General features: G+C 37.3%; 1 protein-coding gene across 5 annotated transcripts in view; it reads left to right on the top strand.

Moving 5' to 3' along the window:
* The window catches only part of fus (fusilli), a 192,034-nt gene that overhangs the window by 20,164 nt on the left and 155,770 nt on the right, over positions 1-16,100 (top strand). For 4 of the 5 annotated variants that reach the window (XR_010852109.1, XM_067098715.1, XM_067098712.1 and 1 more), the window contains exon 2: positions 2,992-3,135. Coding sequence is in view for 3 of the 5 variants with exons in the window: in XM_067098715.1 (XP_066954816.1) it covers positions 2,992-3,135 (144 nt within the window). In the remaining 2 variants the exon portion in view is untranslated. Of the gene's footprint in view, positions 1-613; positions 653-2,991; positions 3,136-16,100 lie in introns of those variants that run through there. The other variant, XM_067098717.1, reaches the window with a different exon arrangement.

Below are 16,100 nucleotides of genomic sequence, written 5' to 3'. Positions count from 1 at the left end.
GGGGAGGTAATGTAGTGCTGAGGATATATTTAAATATTAGAGTTGTCTTCAGTGGTTGATAACTTCGTTGCTTGAATTGCAAGTAGATGTTGGTGCTCGTGATTGCGCGCACTCATGCATATCTAGTAACCCTTAGTGCTCACAACCTTCCTTGGGCTTTTAATCTTATACTCTGCTTGGTGTGAGTTACGGTTTGTGTAAAAATATTAATAGATGGTGTTGGCAGGATGTTATAGTAATGACGGTAGAAATAATGGTATATGCTTGACCGTAGAACGGTTAGTATGGAGGTGACCGAAAAAAAAGTTTTGACGAATAGGAGGAGGTTGCATTAATCTGGTAAAATGATTTGCACGTAGTTCACGCAATGATTGCACTTTGATTGCATGATACTTTGTAAATATTTGTTAATCCAGATACCTTCTGGGATCAGCATGTTGTGTAATATATAATGTTTGATTTTTGATACAAGAGTAAGATAAAGCTTGTTAGAGCATGAGCATGGAGATAGATTTTTTTCAGCATTTTCCCCCCTGCTTCTCCCTTAGTTTTTCACGTGTGCTTGATTTTTTTTTCCATGTGCGGGCCTCATTATGCCTCCCTAAAATAAAGCTGTGGCAGCGTTGCTTGCATGTGCTTTTAACACAAGCAGGTAAGAAGCTTTTTTCGTTTAGTTTTTCATTTGTCTGTTGAAGAGTAGGTATGAGTTTTTTTCTGTTTATAAATTCTTATATTTGTACATCGTGAAACATTATTTTCTTAATGTATCTTTGGTAGCTGTATCTTTTAAAACGTTAGCAGTAGTAGGACAAAAAATTTTTAAGTGGTTTTTGCATTGGCCCGGCGCCTTGTTTTAGAGAACAGATATGAAGGAATATTAATCCTTTGTATAGATCTCGGTTATATTTTGAGGTTATCTGTTACTTTCTGCATTACGTATAGTACTATCATCGTAGTCAGTAGGCTAAGTCAGAGGTAGTACTGTTTCGTTCTGATGGCAAGAACCTGTCTGCACGTTTAACGGCATTCATTTTGGATAAAACCGCTTTATACTATACTTGCGCAGGCAACTGTTAACACACATGATCCTCTTGTTTCTGGAAGTTCTGGATAGTCTCTCATTTCCAACTAATAAATGACAAATTTGCTTCACTTAAATTGAAACTAATTTGAAACTACGATTACTTCAAGTGTCAGTGCATAGCAGAGGTAAATTTGTCATTAATTTTCATTTATAACTGTTTTTATTTTGCTTTCCCATCGCGCAGATATCGGTACAGGTATATGCTCGGGTCAGTTAATGACCGTTAAGTTGTGCGCTTGATTAGCATTACAAATTTGTTGTATGCTGTATCTTTCCAGATATCGTACTTTGGTATGAAGCCTCCATGTTTATATAAGGTTTATATATATATATATATATATATATATATATATATATATATATAAATATATATATATATATATATATATATATAAACATATATATATATATATATATATATATATATATATATATATGTGTATATATATATGTGTGTATATGTGTGTGTGTGTGTGTGTGTGTGTGTGTGTGGAGAGAGAGAGAGAGAGAGAGAGAGAGAGAGAAGAGAATACTGATGTTAAGAATATGGATTAGTATAATTTGGTTGTTGACTGATGATTGATGATGTATACTGTCATACTGTATTGGAGCTCAGTTAAACTTAACATTAATTTTACTAAAGGTAAAGTTTGCGTTGCATTACAAAGGAAGGCTACTATAAGTTATGCGAGCTTTTTTTAATTGCTACATATTTTTTTCGATTTTATATTACTTTCTAGGTAAAAGCCATTTTGAGCAATCATTAAATATTGCAATTAAACCGGTCTCATATTGTTTAGGCTTCGAGACGTGATTGCAGACCAGTCACGGAATTTCATATCAGATTATCAATTTCAGAAGGCATTTGAAGTTTTGCAATTTTCTTGCCAAAGGTATTTGCGAAAGTAGGCAGTTATTAGCTGATGAAAGGAACAGGATGCGTGTTGATATGACCCCAGGACTTGAACCGATTACTGTTCTGTTTTTGTGTTATAGCCAAGTAGCTGAACCTCGCTTAATTCTTTTGATACTGGAAGTCACAGTATGTATGATGATCAGTGTGAACCGTCAAGAGAAAGAAATATTTCTTTACTAAATTTATTCGCACAGGACGTAGGTAACTATCCTACGATTACGCAGTGCCTTGGTATTTTCAAAATTCTCGTAAAGGTTCCTGCAAGGGCCACTGATTGCTGTAGTTTTTATGATTGATTAGTAGGCTAGTAGTAGGCGCAGGACATTTCTAGATCATTTTTGCCTTTCTATAACTGATTGCCTAATTGATATAAACTTTAGTCAGCTTTCCAGATAAGAAACATGCGTACATGCCGTGTGTAACAAAATATAAAGTGATTTAGAAAGAACAATATTGAATGCTTAACAAGTGTTTTGCTTATTAGTATAACTAAGCTTAGTTAGTAGCCTTTGTGTGTACCGAATTATAGATTATGTGAACGAAAGCTGTTTCCAAGATGCAATGTTGGTGCATTGGGTACTAAGGGACGGGTGTTTTCGAGGGTCATCATCATTGTTGCAACTTAGACAAAGATTTAATTATTACATTTAAATAAATATTTATGCATTTACATTGTAGAGATTTTGTAAGTTTTTATCTTATTTTTGCTTAATTTAAAGAGAGTGTGTTGAAATTTTCTCTCTTGTATGACACTTGAAAATTATTAAATTCTGGTGTGAAATGAAATCCTATATTTTCTTGAAACTTACAAAATATCTTTTTTTAAGGATAGAGGGATCAAATACTTAATTTAAGGCCAAGAGATCATGTACTTTATCTTCATGGTTCGTAAGAAATATTTGTTTTTCCTTTTTCACAATTTTATTTAGGGTGCGTGAACTCAAATACTTCTTGAAACATCAAAATAAAAATTATTGTTCCGGTTTTGCAGGTTGTAACAGAGCAGCAATATATCGTCCAGCCACCGTCTGGAGACATCAACGAAAATGTTCTTGGTGAGCAGTGCAGGGAAGATTATGGTCTCACCGAAGAACAGGTCAAGAATGGCCAGCCTTTCGAAACCGTTATAGATTCTGTGAGTGTTACCCGTATCCCTTTTTCCATTTCAGACGTCCTTCAAGGCATATGTTTTTTGCCTTGAAGGATAAGTCTCTCCACATATATCTAATATATAAGTATTTTATTGTACATTTTTTCCTAACTTTTATTTTAATCCTCAAGTTTCAGAACTGTATATTTATTCTGTTTTATCTTTTATGTTGAAGGTGGATAGTGTTGATTTTATTTTTCTCCTTAATATAAAAGAGGTTAGTAGTTTAAAGTTGCTATAACTATTTGGAAATAGTTGTTTCCCTTTCGGAAACCAAATGGTTTTCTTATGACCTCTAGGTTGACCTTAAAAACATTTTGCATTATATACCTCTTGCACTATCTCCTCGCCCACGTTGTACTCTCCTTATGGACGTCACAGATTCAAAGGCCGGCAGGTTCAATCAGTCTTAAACTTGCAATTTTCAAACTTGTAATTTACTGCACACCTGAATCATCTTGTGGCATAGCAGTTAGATGATGTAAGATTTTGCTACCAATTTCTTTGCAAAAGTTTTGATCCCTATTGAGGTCCCCTCATGTTCCAGAGGTCTAACTTGTGGACAGTTTTATCGTACCCTATGTAAGGAACATTCTATGTCATTTCTGGCCCAGTAGTTCTAAATATGATTTTTAAGTGATCCCACCATATCTCGCTTTTTTAAAAAATGAGCTCACCTTTGAAGTGGCTTGTATCCCTCATACGCAAGTATACTTTGTAGTTGTTTGAAATCGCTGAAGTTATAAGTTTAATACATATGGTTAATTTGCTGTTGCTCTAATTCGTGTGGTACCATGGAGGGCGTACTTTCTCTGGATGAAGTGGATTTTTCCTCGAATCTTTTAGTCTTGTTCCATCAATAATTTAAAGTCCATGTCATCGTTTAGTATATTTCCTTGTGATGGATACGTTTGTTTTGACAGGCGTAGATTTTTAATTCTTAGTAACAGGGGCTTTAGATATTTCAAGTCTTGAAGTTGGGCAAAGATGACACGTTCACCGATAGTTTTCTGTTTCGTCATAGACACAAAGGGAAACATTTTGGAGACTGTTGCATTGATAGCGCATTCATTCGGTAACAGGAAAGGGATTGTAAATTAGACTTTAATGGAGGAAATAATTAATGAAAGACGATAAATGGAATGTGTGCACGAATTGCCAAGTTTCACAGGCCCTTAATAGAATTTAATTTTGTCTCTCTTGCGGTACATCAGGGCTATCATACAAAGAAAGAACAGGTTTAAATAACAGTAAGAGAAACATGAAAATATGAATTTGGTGGTGCAAGATAGTAAAAGAACAAAGCTGTTGACACATATGCAATTATTGAATAGACGCGATGATGGCTCGTAAGAACGTTTATGATCCTGATCGTCACCTGACACGCTTCGTAACTTGAACTGGTCGATTAATGCATCAGGCAACCAATACGCGATGTATGCTTGCGCTCTCATTTTTGGTTCGGAACAGGCGGAATATTTTGTTTGTTGCTTCCACATGTTTATTACAGTTTCAGTGCTTGACCTCCTTGCAGACTACTGTGATATTTATAAACCTGGAAGTTGAACTCTCCAAACATCTCAGTATTTTGAGTATTGAAGTAAATAACATATCTACAGAAAAAACTACTTAATGTATTGATATATCTCCCTTCGGTTTCTCGTATTTCCTTTATCATGCTTAATTTCACTAGAATGGGGTGGATCCGTTCTTCCTTAGATTGTACAACTACCACGGAGGAGGAGGGGGAGGAGAATGCTTTCATCAAGTTAACCAAAAAGGCTTCAGTCAAGAGATATTTTGGTTTTCACTTTCGACTTGAACTCGTTTCCGATTTGAATTAACTGTCACATTTCCGTAGATATTTTCCTCAATAAAAAGCGATAAAAATTACGCCTACAATTCTCTTGCAGGGTTGCAGTCTTGAAGAAATTAACGTTAGGCTCATTGCAGGATAGTAAAAAAAAAAAAAAAAAAAAACGGCTGGCAAGAGCTGATGTGAAACACTGATATTTCTGTGCTCATGTTGATGGATATTTGTTGGGAGTAGTACGTTTAAAATTCCTAAAATCCAGCTTTAGACATCTTTGAATTTGGTTATGTGTCGCTCGAAGTTCAGGGATCGAAGTGTGAAAGACCGCCTTTCTGAAGCTTTTCTGACGTGCCGACGACCAACCAGTACTATTAACTATTCTGGACTGACGACAGCAAAGGCTATGAATACGTGATCAACACAGGAGTTGTAGCCCTCCAGCTCGTACTGGCTGCCAGTGGTCCTGTTAGTTAGAAAGCAACATGAATTAACGCCACCGTACAGAGCGTTCATCCGTTCTTCATGTAACTGAGTCGAGAGAATGAAAATAAAATGAAGAGGGCGTTGTTTGTTTCATTCTGTGTGATGTTCCTTGGAACGCCGCCCACACATGCTCTGAAATGCTGTAGCCTCGCTCACTTTGATATGCAAGTGGCGGTGTCATGTATCCTCTTGGGAGATTCACTGTGGTACCCAACGCTTAGGTTAGGGGTATTGGGCCGAGACTCCTTGACACCCACTCCTCGGGATTCCATACCCATTCAAGAAGATATTGCAACAATGGAGAATGTCCCCTCTCCTGACGAAATTCTTCTTGACACACACTCCCTGATATCTCGTATTGTTTTATTAAATCCAACTAATATCTCCTCATTTCCATAGTCGTAAATCTATGACTTTTTGCTGGCTTCCATGTTTCTGGAGGTCGTTCATCAGTTAATATTGGTCAAATACCTTTTATGGGCATTCTGTGGATATTCCTAGTTAATTGTTTTGTGTCTCACAGTAGTGGGTCAGCGTTTCCCAATTCTGATTTCGCTATACAGTCACATGTACGTAGCTGTTCATTTTGGCTGAGAGCTTGTTTTCAAACTCTTTAGCCACCAATATTTTCCATCGTTATTGGTAGTAGTAGTAGTAGTTACATAATTTAAGCTGTTGTGCAACGCCAGCCAGTCATGGATTCATGTTACCGTTAAGATTGGTAGGGCTCGAATGATTTCTTCCCCAATGGAGGAAGGTGACACTTGGCCGCACGCCTGTTTTCGACATTGCATAATTTTGAGGGGAATTTATTTTATACTGGCAGACTTACTGCAAGAGATATGAATTGTGTGTAGCAATACACATGAATAAATTATATATATATATATATATGTGTGTGTATATGTATGTATATATATATATATATATATATATATATATATATATATATATATATATATATATATATATATATATATATATATATATATATATATATATATATATATATATATATATATATATATATATATATATAGTGTCAAATATTAAAGGTGCAGATAATTCCAGAATATCGAATTCTTTGCACCTAGAAATTTTTCACCCAAAGGGATTATATATGATGAATATGAAAAGTGATAAGACCTTGACCAGGATTCAAACCCATCCTTTTAGAATGGGAATAGGGTACCTTCGATTTAATACATTATACATAACATTTGAAATTATGAAAATATCATTTTGTGAAGTTAGTGACAGTCAATCATTTTACACACACACACACACACACACACACACATACACACACACACACACACACACACACACACACACACACATATATATATATATATATATATATATATATATATATATATATATAAATGTGTGTATAGGTTATAAATATAATTGATTCACCTCGAATTCGGTTTTAAATGTGTCAAGTCCCCTTGATTGGTATAGTGTTCATTGATGCCAGATTTATTTAAATTTGAACGTTCTTTATCGTAAGCCTTGGGCCACTTCGTGACCCATTGGCACTTGCACCAGACCCTCGCACCGATTTTTTTGTACCTTCTTATTTCAGTCATCATGTGGATCTCTGATATCTGCAGTAGGTCATGTAGGCTCTCCGTCATTTTTCTGGGCCCAGACACCCACTGGTTTTCCCCCCTCTGTGAAGTACATTACCAACTACTGAATTCTTTTTTCCCGTACCCGTTCTTCATGCCCTGTCCATCGCCGTTTTGGTTTTTATGGAATTTGATATCAGCGTTTTTATTGCCGTGACTATAACGCCCTCATATGGACGCTTTCCCTCTTATCAAGGACAGGTCTAATCATTCTACGTGATTTTGTGTTCTTGACTATAACCAGTATTTGTTCTCAGTTCTAAGCAAGACAGAGGTGTCATATTCATAGAATGTAAGGGCTATTTGGATCAGTTTAGTGGTACTTGATATTCCGCCGTCATTACTTGAAGCAGATTCTGGTAGCCCTATTTCCAGCCGCATTTCTAGTATGCATCTACATCTTGTTCCTAGATGTTGCTGTAATATTCTGAATTATTGTATTTCCTTGGTTTATTTATAATCCTAATTTTGGCTCCATCTTCTGTAACTTGCTAGAATTCGATATTTTATAGATTGATGTAATCTATGTATCTTTCATCTGCAGAGGTCAGGATTAACAACATTTTTTAGAAACACGTTTTCTAGCTCATTTACTCGTAGTACCTGTAAAAGTTCAGAAGCTTTATTTAGTGATTGTGTACGTTTATATTCATTTATTTATTTTAGGAAGGTTGGTAGTGAAAAACAAGTTCATTCTCTCGGATTGAACATAATAACTTGACAATGATTTGTCCGTAACCTTTTAAAAAAGGAAATCGTGAGTCGTAGTTTGGGCTTGCCAATGCCTTTTCGTGTTCCTTTTCTTTCCAGCCCATTTCTTTTCACATTATTCTTTCAGTTCCGCTTAATTTCAAAAACTGCCTTTGAACAATATGCAAATGTACGAAAGATTTTGCTCAATTTGATTTTGGACCATTCGATATTCGTTGATAAAAGCCAACTTGAAATTCTTGGAATACGAAATGTCAGTGACATTTGACATGTTGGACTTTGGAAATATTTCTTCAGAATGTTAAAAAAATGCGCGCCAGGTGGATGGCGAATGAGCATCTGTGAATTTTGCAACTTTTTCGTGGAATTCGTTAACCGTTGGTATCGATAAAGCAATTGACCATTTGCAAGACTTTCGAGAAAATGAGTTTCATTTGAGTTTGGAGGCAGTGAAGCGTACAAATTTTAGATTACATTTACGAAATGTGGCATTAGATGCTGCCAGTGGTGGGAAAAGCCCTCGTGTCTTGAAAATGAAGGCAGTTGAAAGTCGTAAGTCATCTTAGGATATTCTTTGCGCACAAAAAGCAAATGCAAAATGCAGTTGTTTTTTGGCAGCTACTATATGGATGATTGACTTTTTTGGTAAGTCGTGAGTTCAAGGAAAATAGAGCTTGTTGAAACCAGCAGTAATAAGTATTTTAATTCCTGCTGCTTACTGAAGACTTTCACGATGGACAACTTGGATAGTTCTTGGCAAGGCGTGTAACAACCGTCGATGCGGAGCTGAATATTTGGTTATGACAGGTAGCAGGGCTGGGAGTTTGGAGTGAAGGGAAACTAACTGAAGGCTAAAATGTACCTCTGATAAGGGGAATAGTCCATTATGGAGGGACCAGAGTATTTAGTGGCTTATGTGATGCGGCTGCTGCCTGCCAAGAACGCTGTTGGGTAATATGTGGTCTCATAGGTGGATGTTACTCGTTTACTTCGTTTGGATATCCTTGGAACGCCACGTGAAAATCCCGTAGCGAATTATTCTGTGCCTGTTGTAGTTGATGTGTATACAGTAGTATATAAAGATGTGTTTATATTTGTATATACGTATGAACACCTTTTACGTATGAAAATAATCTGATAAACACTTTCGTTCTTTGGTAAAAGGTCCAGTCACGACTTCTCATTGTTTGAACGTAGAACTCAGTCCACCCATTTGTCAAGGTCTTAGTTAATTATGTGGACACCTCGCTCAGTAATACGTCAGCGGTGGCTCATTTCTCGTCAGCTTATTTCTCCACTCTGAGAGATCATTTCTCGGATAACGTCACAAAAAAATATGCTCTAGCGACACTTTCGGGAAAAGGAATCTCATTTGAAATTACATTATTTGCATGTTACTGCTCCGTTTTCCTAGAAGAAATATTATAGGACCCCACAGTATCCATGTATCCAAACGCTTTTTATTGTTTAATGGTATATGTGTGTTTTTATATTGCTTCTGTAACTTCCCAACGTTACACTAATATAACAACGCTCTGTTTTCGTTGTAGACGAGCTTGGCCTTATTCCCCGAGATGTTAAGGACGACAGTCTGATCGTTAGCTACTAGTCATTGAAGTCTCTTGGCATTTGTTACATCGTAGGAGTTTCTCTCTCTCTCTCTCTCTCTCTCTCTCTCTCTCTCTCTCTCTCTCTCTCGAACGGCGCCACTCGGTTGTCCTTACCGCTATACACGCAAATTTTTGCCGAATTTCTGCCGCTCATGGCCAGTTCATAAAATTTATAAACATGAATTTATTTTTCTTAAATCTACAGTGTATGCTTACCTCTTCAGATTTTTTTTTTATCTGTACTGCAACGCTGAGAAACTTAAATACGGCGCCATGAGAGTCACCTTTTTTTGTTATTCCATGTATATCAGTAAACACGTAGCGAGGCGGTTCTCAGTAATCTCCCTTACTGGTTACCTGTTGCTGTTTAGTTTTCAGTTAGATTTTACCCGCGTCATTGTTGATTTGTCTTCATATAAAATATTTCAGAGCAATAGGCTATTGTTGCTGTAAATAAGGCTTGACCAGATAATGCACTGGCAGTAACCAGAGGAGCATAAGAATAGCGGGCGTATAAATGCCAAAACTATTCAAGAAGTGGCAACTGTCATTTGCCATCTGCCGCCTTGGATGTCAGGGCCGCCAACTTGACCGATGTTTGTAGTGCATTTTGTTCTCTCTGTCTTTTAAATGGCTTTCTTGAGGGGGATGGGGAGGGAGTTGCCTAAACGTTCGTTATGATTTAACGCCGGTGGTCATTTGCGAAGCGTTCGAAACGACGTTCATGTTTTTGAGGTTTCTTTGGTAATAGTGAGTTACTTTACAGTTTCGATGGCCTCATCTCGGTGGGTGGAGGTGGTCTAAGTAGGTGGAAGGGGGGAGGAGAGTGATTCAAACCAAGGCTGCCTCCTCCCCGTCTTCTGGTGTCGCCACCCTCCCCATCCCCCTTTCTCAGCCTTTCTCAGCTACTACTCCCTTCCAGTTTCATGAAATTCCTCGGGTAAACTAAGATTGAACGCGCCCTTGTACCTCACCGATGATGGAATCGGGTTATTGTAGTAGTAGAAAAAAAAGGGTGAGAAAACTTTGGCGTGGTCGACTGTTTTCTTTCTGGGGTTTGTAGCTAATACAGTTTAGAGGTCTTCGAACATTAGTAAGTTATTATTTTGGAACTGAGGAACCTTTTTTTTATGAACAAAGACAATTTCCAATGCATTTCATTATTTGATTATTTCGAGCGACTGAGGACGTTCTGTAGGTTTGCATGTTTGTATTTGCAGACTGTCTTGGTGTGATGACTGCAGTTATTTAGCAACTGTATTCATTGAATTTCGAACATTTCCATGAATTCGAAACAATATATTTTTTCATAATTTGAGTAGTTCGAGTTACAGTAATGGTACATAGATCTCCATTTGTTTATATACAGCTGAGGTTTTACTGTAAAGACTCCAGTTGTGCACCTTATATATATATATATATATATATATATATATATATATATATATATATGTGTGTGTGTGTGTGTGTGTGTGTGTGTGTGTGCTAGGGAGGCATCACTCCACATAGCGTAAATAATGTGAAATCACTCGTGATTGGAATTCAGATACTCAAAGCGTCAGAGGGCTTAGTCTGAAATCACATCTCTTGGCAATTCGGTTTCATGAACTTGGGCAACTTTGCAATAAGCAGGGGTCAGAATTGCCTTCATAATTAGTTTGTTGTGGCACTTCGATCTCATTAAAGAAAATCTTTTATTATTTTCCGATTAAGTAAGCCCTTACTGTGTACTGTACAGAGCTATGTTTCACTCTATTGCCTTGTACTGTAGAGAGCTATGTTCACTCTTTATTGTCTTGCATGATTAAGTAAATTAGAAATGTTTGAACTTCTTGTTTTTACTTTTGACAATTTTAGATCTGAAAAGGACCGCTTCGGTCAGTGCTTTGCTCTCCCACCTTTCAAGAATCATCTTGATTAAGGGCACAAATACCTATTGGTTCCTGTTTTTAAAGACTAGCTGCACTTTCTTAGCTTGGCGGCATTAAAGTTGTTGAGCGGATGAGAAACGTTCCTTTCTCTTTCTTTCCAATTCCTTTGTTGTCTTCCATGAACATCTGCGAGAGAAGCGATTGTTTGGCTTTTCCCCTTACTGGCCTCCTATTCATCTTATCCCCTCTCATCGCCCTCTTTTTTTTTTCATTCTCCTTTTCCCTCTTTTGAGACCCAGACGGTTTTCACCCCTTCTCGGTCACATTCTCCCTCCCGCCCTTCGTCTTTTCCCTCGACAAGCTCATCTCTCTCTCTCTCTCTCTCTCTCTCTCTCTCTCTCTCGTCTTTTGAACCAGTATCCCCTAATATCCCCTTCAGTTGCGTTTGTCATAGAGTATGTGCGAAGTGACTATGATAAGCTTGCTTGTATTCTTGTTTTATATTATGATATATATATATATATATATATATATATATATATATATATATATATATATATATATATATGTGTGTGTGTGTGTGTGTGTGTGTATATATATATATATATATATATATATATATATATATATATATATATATATATATATATTATATACATGTATATATGTATATACATATAATGTGTGTGTGTGTAAGCATCAGGAGATGGGGAGATGGTGCAAGAGAAGCCGTTCTTCCGGTTTCTTGCAAGTCTTTTGGGATGAGGTTGTTAGCCCATTCTCTCTCTCTCTCTCTCTCTCTCTCTCTCTCTCTCTCTCTCTCTCTCTCTCTCTCTCTCTCTTCTCTGCCTAGTTCAGCGGAAGCACATTTAAGTTTAAAGGAAGCATTCCCAGTAGCCCTTTCTCGTCCAGGAGTCGATCCTCGGATTTTGCATAACAGACAAGGACGCCGCTTATTACACTAAGAAACACACGCACACGAATTTATGTGAGTGCGTGTGAGTGCTTGAGAGAAAGTAAACTCATGTGTTATTACAGTAGATATTTAACTCCAAGATATAGTAGTTTTCATCAAATGCACATAACTTACATTTTTATGGTTCAGATTTCACTTACCCTTTGCTGAAATATTAGCTGTGTTGAATTATTTTCTGCACTCGTATTTTGGCCTTTAATATACGGTATCTTCTCTTATGTAGTGGAATGCTTTTCCAGTCGCCCTGCTCCCTTTTCTTTCGCTCGTCTTTCCCCTCCTCCCCTCGTCTCACCCTCTTCTTTTGTGTCAAGGCATAGAAAGGGAAGAAGAGGAGGGAGGGAAATGGAAGGAGGCGCCCTCTCTCCGTTATTCTGGTGCCATGTGCTCTCTCTCTCTCTCTCTCTCTCCTCTCTCTCTCTCTCTCTCTCTCTCTCTCTCTCTCTGTTTTTATGTTCAAACTTAATCATATCTTTATCACTGGTATGCAACTGTTCGCATTTTCTCTCTCTCTCTCTCTCTCTCTCTCTCTCTCTCTCTCTCTCTCTCTCTCTCTCTCTCTGTTCAAAGGTTAATCATACCTTTAGCATAGGTATGTAATTGCTCGTATTTTATTAAATCTGTGCTAGCGCTAATTTCTTTGACAAAGTTACCTTTTTTGTCACAGCAGTATCCTCTCTCTCTCTCCTCTCTCTCTCTCTCTCTCTCTCTCTCTCTCTCTCCATGAAAGTCAGTTACCTGTACCTTGCCTGTACTCCCTCACCTTACTGTTGTTACCCCACGCTGTTCAGCACCGGTTATTGCTGGAACTTGGTAGATAAATGGAACTGATATGTCAGAATAACAAACCTTTTTTTTTTTTCCTTTCTTGCATTGAGAAGTTAACTTGAGGCATTTGGGTCGAGTTTTGTGTCTTTATGTTGCGATCGAACATTGTTGATGGTTTTTACATTGCTTGTCTATATTTTTGTGGTAATCTCGATCTGAATACAGAATTGTTTGTATATCAGTGTATGTCCCGCCTTAATTGTAAATGATGTAATGCGTAGATAACAGCTGTTTTTTCTCCAAACGAAGGTTTCTAGTTTCCGCGTTTTGACCGGAGAACGAAGACATCTGTTCCTCCGTTATCTTTCACGTGGCCAGAGCTGCTTTTTTCCATGGGTGTTATCACTAGTTTAATTTTTGTAGTTCTTATCTTTTCTAGATTTAGTTCTCTTTTCATAAAACAAGGTTGATGAATTCTCAGTATACTCCAGAGAACCTCTTGCACTTGCATCCCATGTGTATAAGACATCAGTTGTTCCAGGATAGAAGCTGGAGTAGGAGGAGGAGCAGGAGCTGGAGGAGGAGGGAAATGACTTCCGCTTCTTGGGGTCTTGGTGGTGGCTTGTTGTTGTGCAGCTGTTATGAATAGCCACCTGCTCTCCTGTATGTGGTAGAGCTGTGGCTGTGTTTCTTGGGAAACGCAGGATTCTTGCACAGGCTTCTTAGCTGAGGTTGATGATGATGGTTGGTGCCTAATGGTTGAACAGGAACAAACGATGGTAAAGAAATGACGGTTATGACTTGGTCTAACGGAAATCTGCAGCTTGGACAAATGATGTTAATGACTGATTATTGTTGCTTGTTGGCGTAGATGGTTAATAATTAAGCCACTTAAGATTTGGTAGAATGGCTCCATTACACGAGCTAGCGCGCACACGCGCATACCTTTTTTTTATAAGTGTTCTCTTTTTGGTTTTAATAACAGATGTTGCTAATTCAAGTTAAAACTATTATAAACTTTGATTAAATGAAATTATTAACGACACAACTATGATTTTAATTTTTTTAACCCGCGACTGTAGGTAATGGGAGTACGATCTTAATCTTATGATTGATTTCAAGGATAGTAATTAAATGAAAGTGAAGAAGTTGAGATTGGTAATCGCAAAGTATGGTAACTTATTTCTAATTATTATGTCCTGTTGTTCCGAGGAGAGCCGAGATTTAGATTCAAAGTATTTTTCGGAAAGTTAGCAGTTTACAGTTAACATGTTTACAGATTCATGATATGAAGATACTCTTGGTCGTACTTGTGGTCTGAACAGAATACCAAAGGACTTGAGGTTCCCAAGATGTATTTTAACAAATGAAAATACAGATTTTGTACCGAAATTTTAGACTTAAGTAGAACTTACAGTGGATTGAACGCCCTCGATAACAAAAGCATTGCACGAACTAATACACGTTCTCCATAACCGTAAGCAGCAATTATGGAAACCAGGGTCAATATAAGCAACCCTTTAAGGAATCATGACTGCATTCTTTTAGCACACGGAAAAATGGTGTTGCTGGAGACCAACTTGAATGTGTGTTAGGAGATTGTTCAAAGGAATGGTTTTAAGGCATTTCGAAAATACTGTAATGAAATTGAGAAATTCAATGCAAATTTATGTAAGTCATAATTACAGTTATTGGTCCCCCAATTGCGTCTTGATAATCCCAAGCCTGGCAAGTGAAAATAGGAACGTTCTTTTGCGGAAGATTGAGGGACATAAAAACACCATAATAGAAATGATGGATGCTGTTTTAATGGGCAATTCAGTTGTGTGTATGAGTACAATTAATTTGATTTACAAAGGCTGATAGGAAGGGGGTAGCTGAATCATCTTGTTATTTAGTCCAAAGCTGAAGAAGTTCATTTTCAAAAAATGATATGCCAGTGTGGGTGTGAAGAGATAGTAGATTGAGTTGATTAAAAAAACAACAGAAGTGAGAAAATTCTAAAGTTTGGTGGTAAGGGAGTAATCGCGGAACAGAATAATCACAGAATTGTGGCCAGATGGTTGTTAAAACCCTTCCAGAGAGGAGGATCACCCCTTCAGCTCGGCAGGGAATAGAAAGGAGTAGGGTCAGTGTTCAAATAATGACTTTTGATTCCTTCTTTTCGAAAAGGAAATAGACATTTAAGTCTTGAATATTAGATGTGATAGACAGCTGCTGTATGAAGCTTTCGGAAATGGGATGAAGAAAAGAATATAATTAAATTACAATTTTTAAGCAGCATATGTAACCATGTGATAGGAGGTCTTGTTAAAGGCTGGCTGGAAATCCCTGGAGCGTTGTCAGGACGGCGGTGACTATGTTCTTTATCATGCTGTGTGGAAGTGTTGAATGTGGGAATCGACAGTGAAATATGAAATTAGCATTTCTTGGGGCACAACTTAGTAAAGGTGACGGTAAATAAAGAACTCCAAATATCTTCTCACTATCAGAATTGGTAGATAAAACGTCAATGCAACTGACTGAAGGAACAGTAGTAAGGAGGTGAAGGGCGAGGAAACAAATGGGGGTTTAAATCATCGGTGGAGCATGCATAGTGTATCAGAAGTTACTAATAAGAAGCGGAAAAGAATGAAGACTAGAACCGTGGGAAATGTGAAGTAACGTAACACATTCATATAAAGAATTTGATCATGAGTTTTGAAAGAGAAGTAATGCTATATAAATAAGAAATCTGAATTCAAGATTCCCTTGCCAGCTTCTGTCAGACACCGTAGTGATTCCAGTTGCGGCGGAGTGGGTGATCTAATTTCAAATTTGCAAAGATTTGTTTGTGACTGGAAAGCTAGTGAAAACATTTAGTAGGTAATCAGGAAGATGAGCTGAAGCCTCGAATTCGTCGAACAAACAAAATGTATTAATATAAAATTATAGTTGTAAGCGTTTTGACCACATGTCATCACTGAGAGAGCTTGTAGAAATACAAGTCTAGCATGTTTGATGAAGTTGCAGGCACACTGAAACTTGTTATAAAAAGTGGAGATGGTATGATTTTAGAGAACTTTACCTCGAACATTTTTGAGGGAA

This window comes from Macrobrachium rosenbergii, chromosome 55, assembly GCF_040412425.1.
Source record: "Macrobrachium rosenbergii isolate ZJJX-2024 chromosome 55, ASM4041242v1, whole genome shotgun sequence".
In the NCBI taxonomy this organism is placed as follows: Eukaryota; Metazoa; Arthropoda; class Malacostraca; order Decapoda; family Palaemonidae; genus Macrobrachium; species Macrobrachium rosenbergii.
This window is presented reverse-complemented; position numbering and strand designations above follow the sequence as displayed.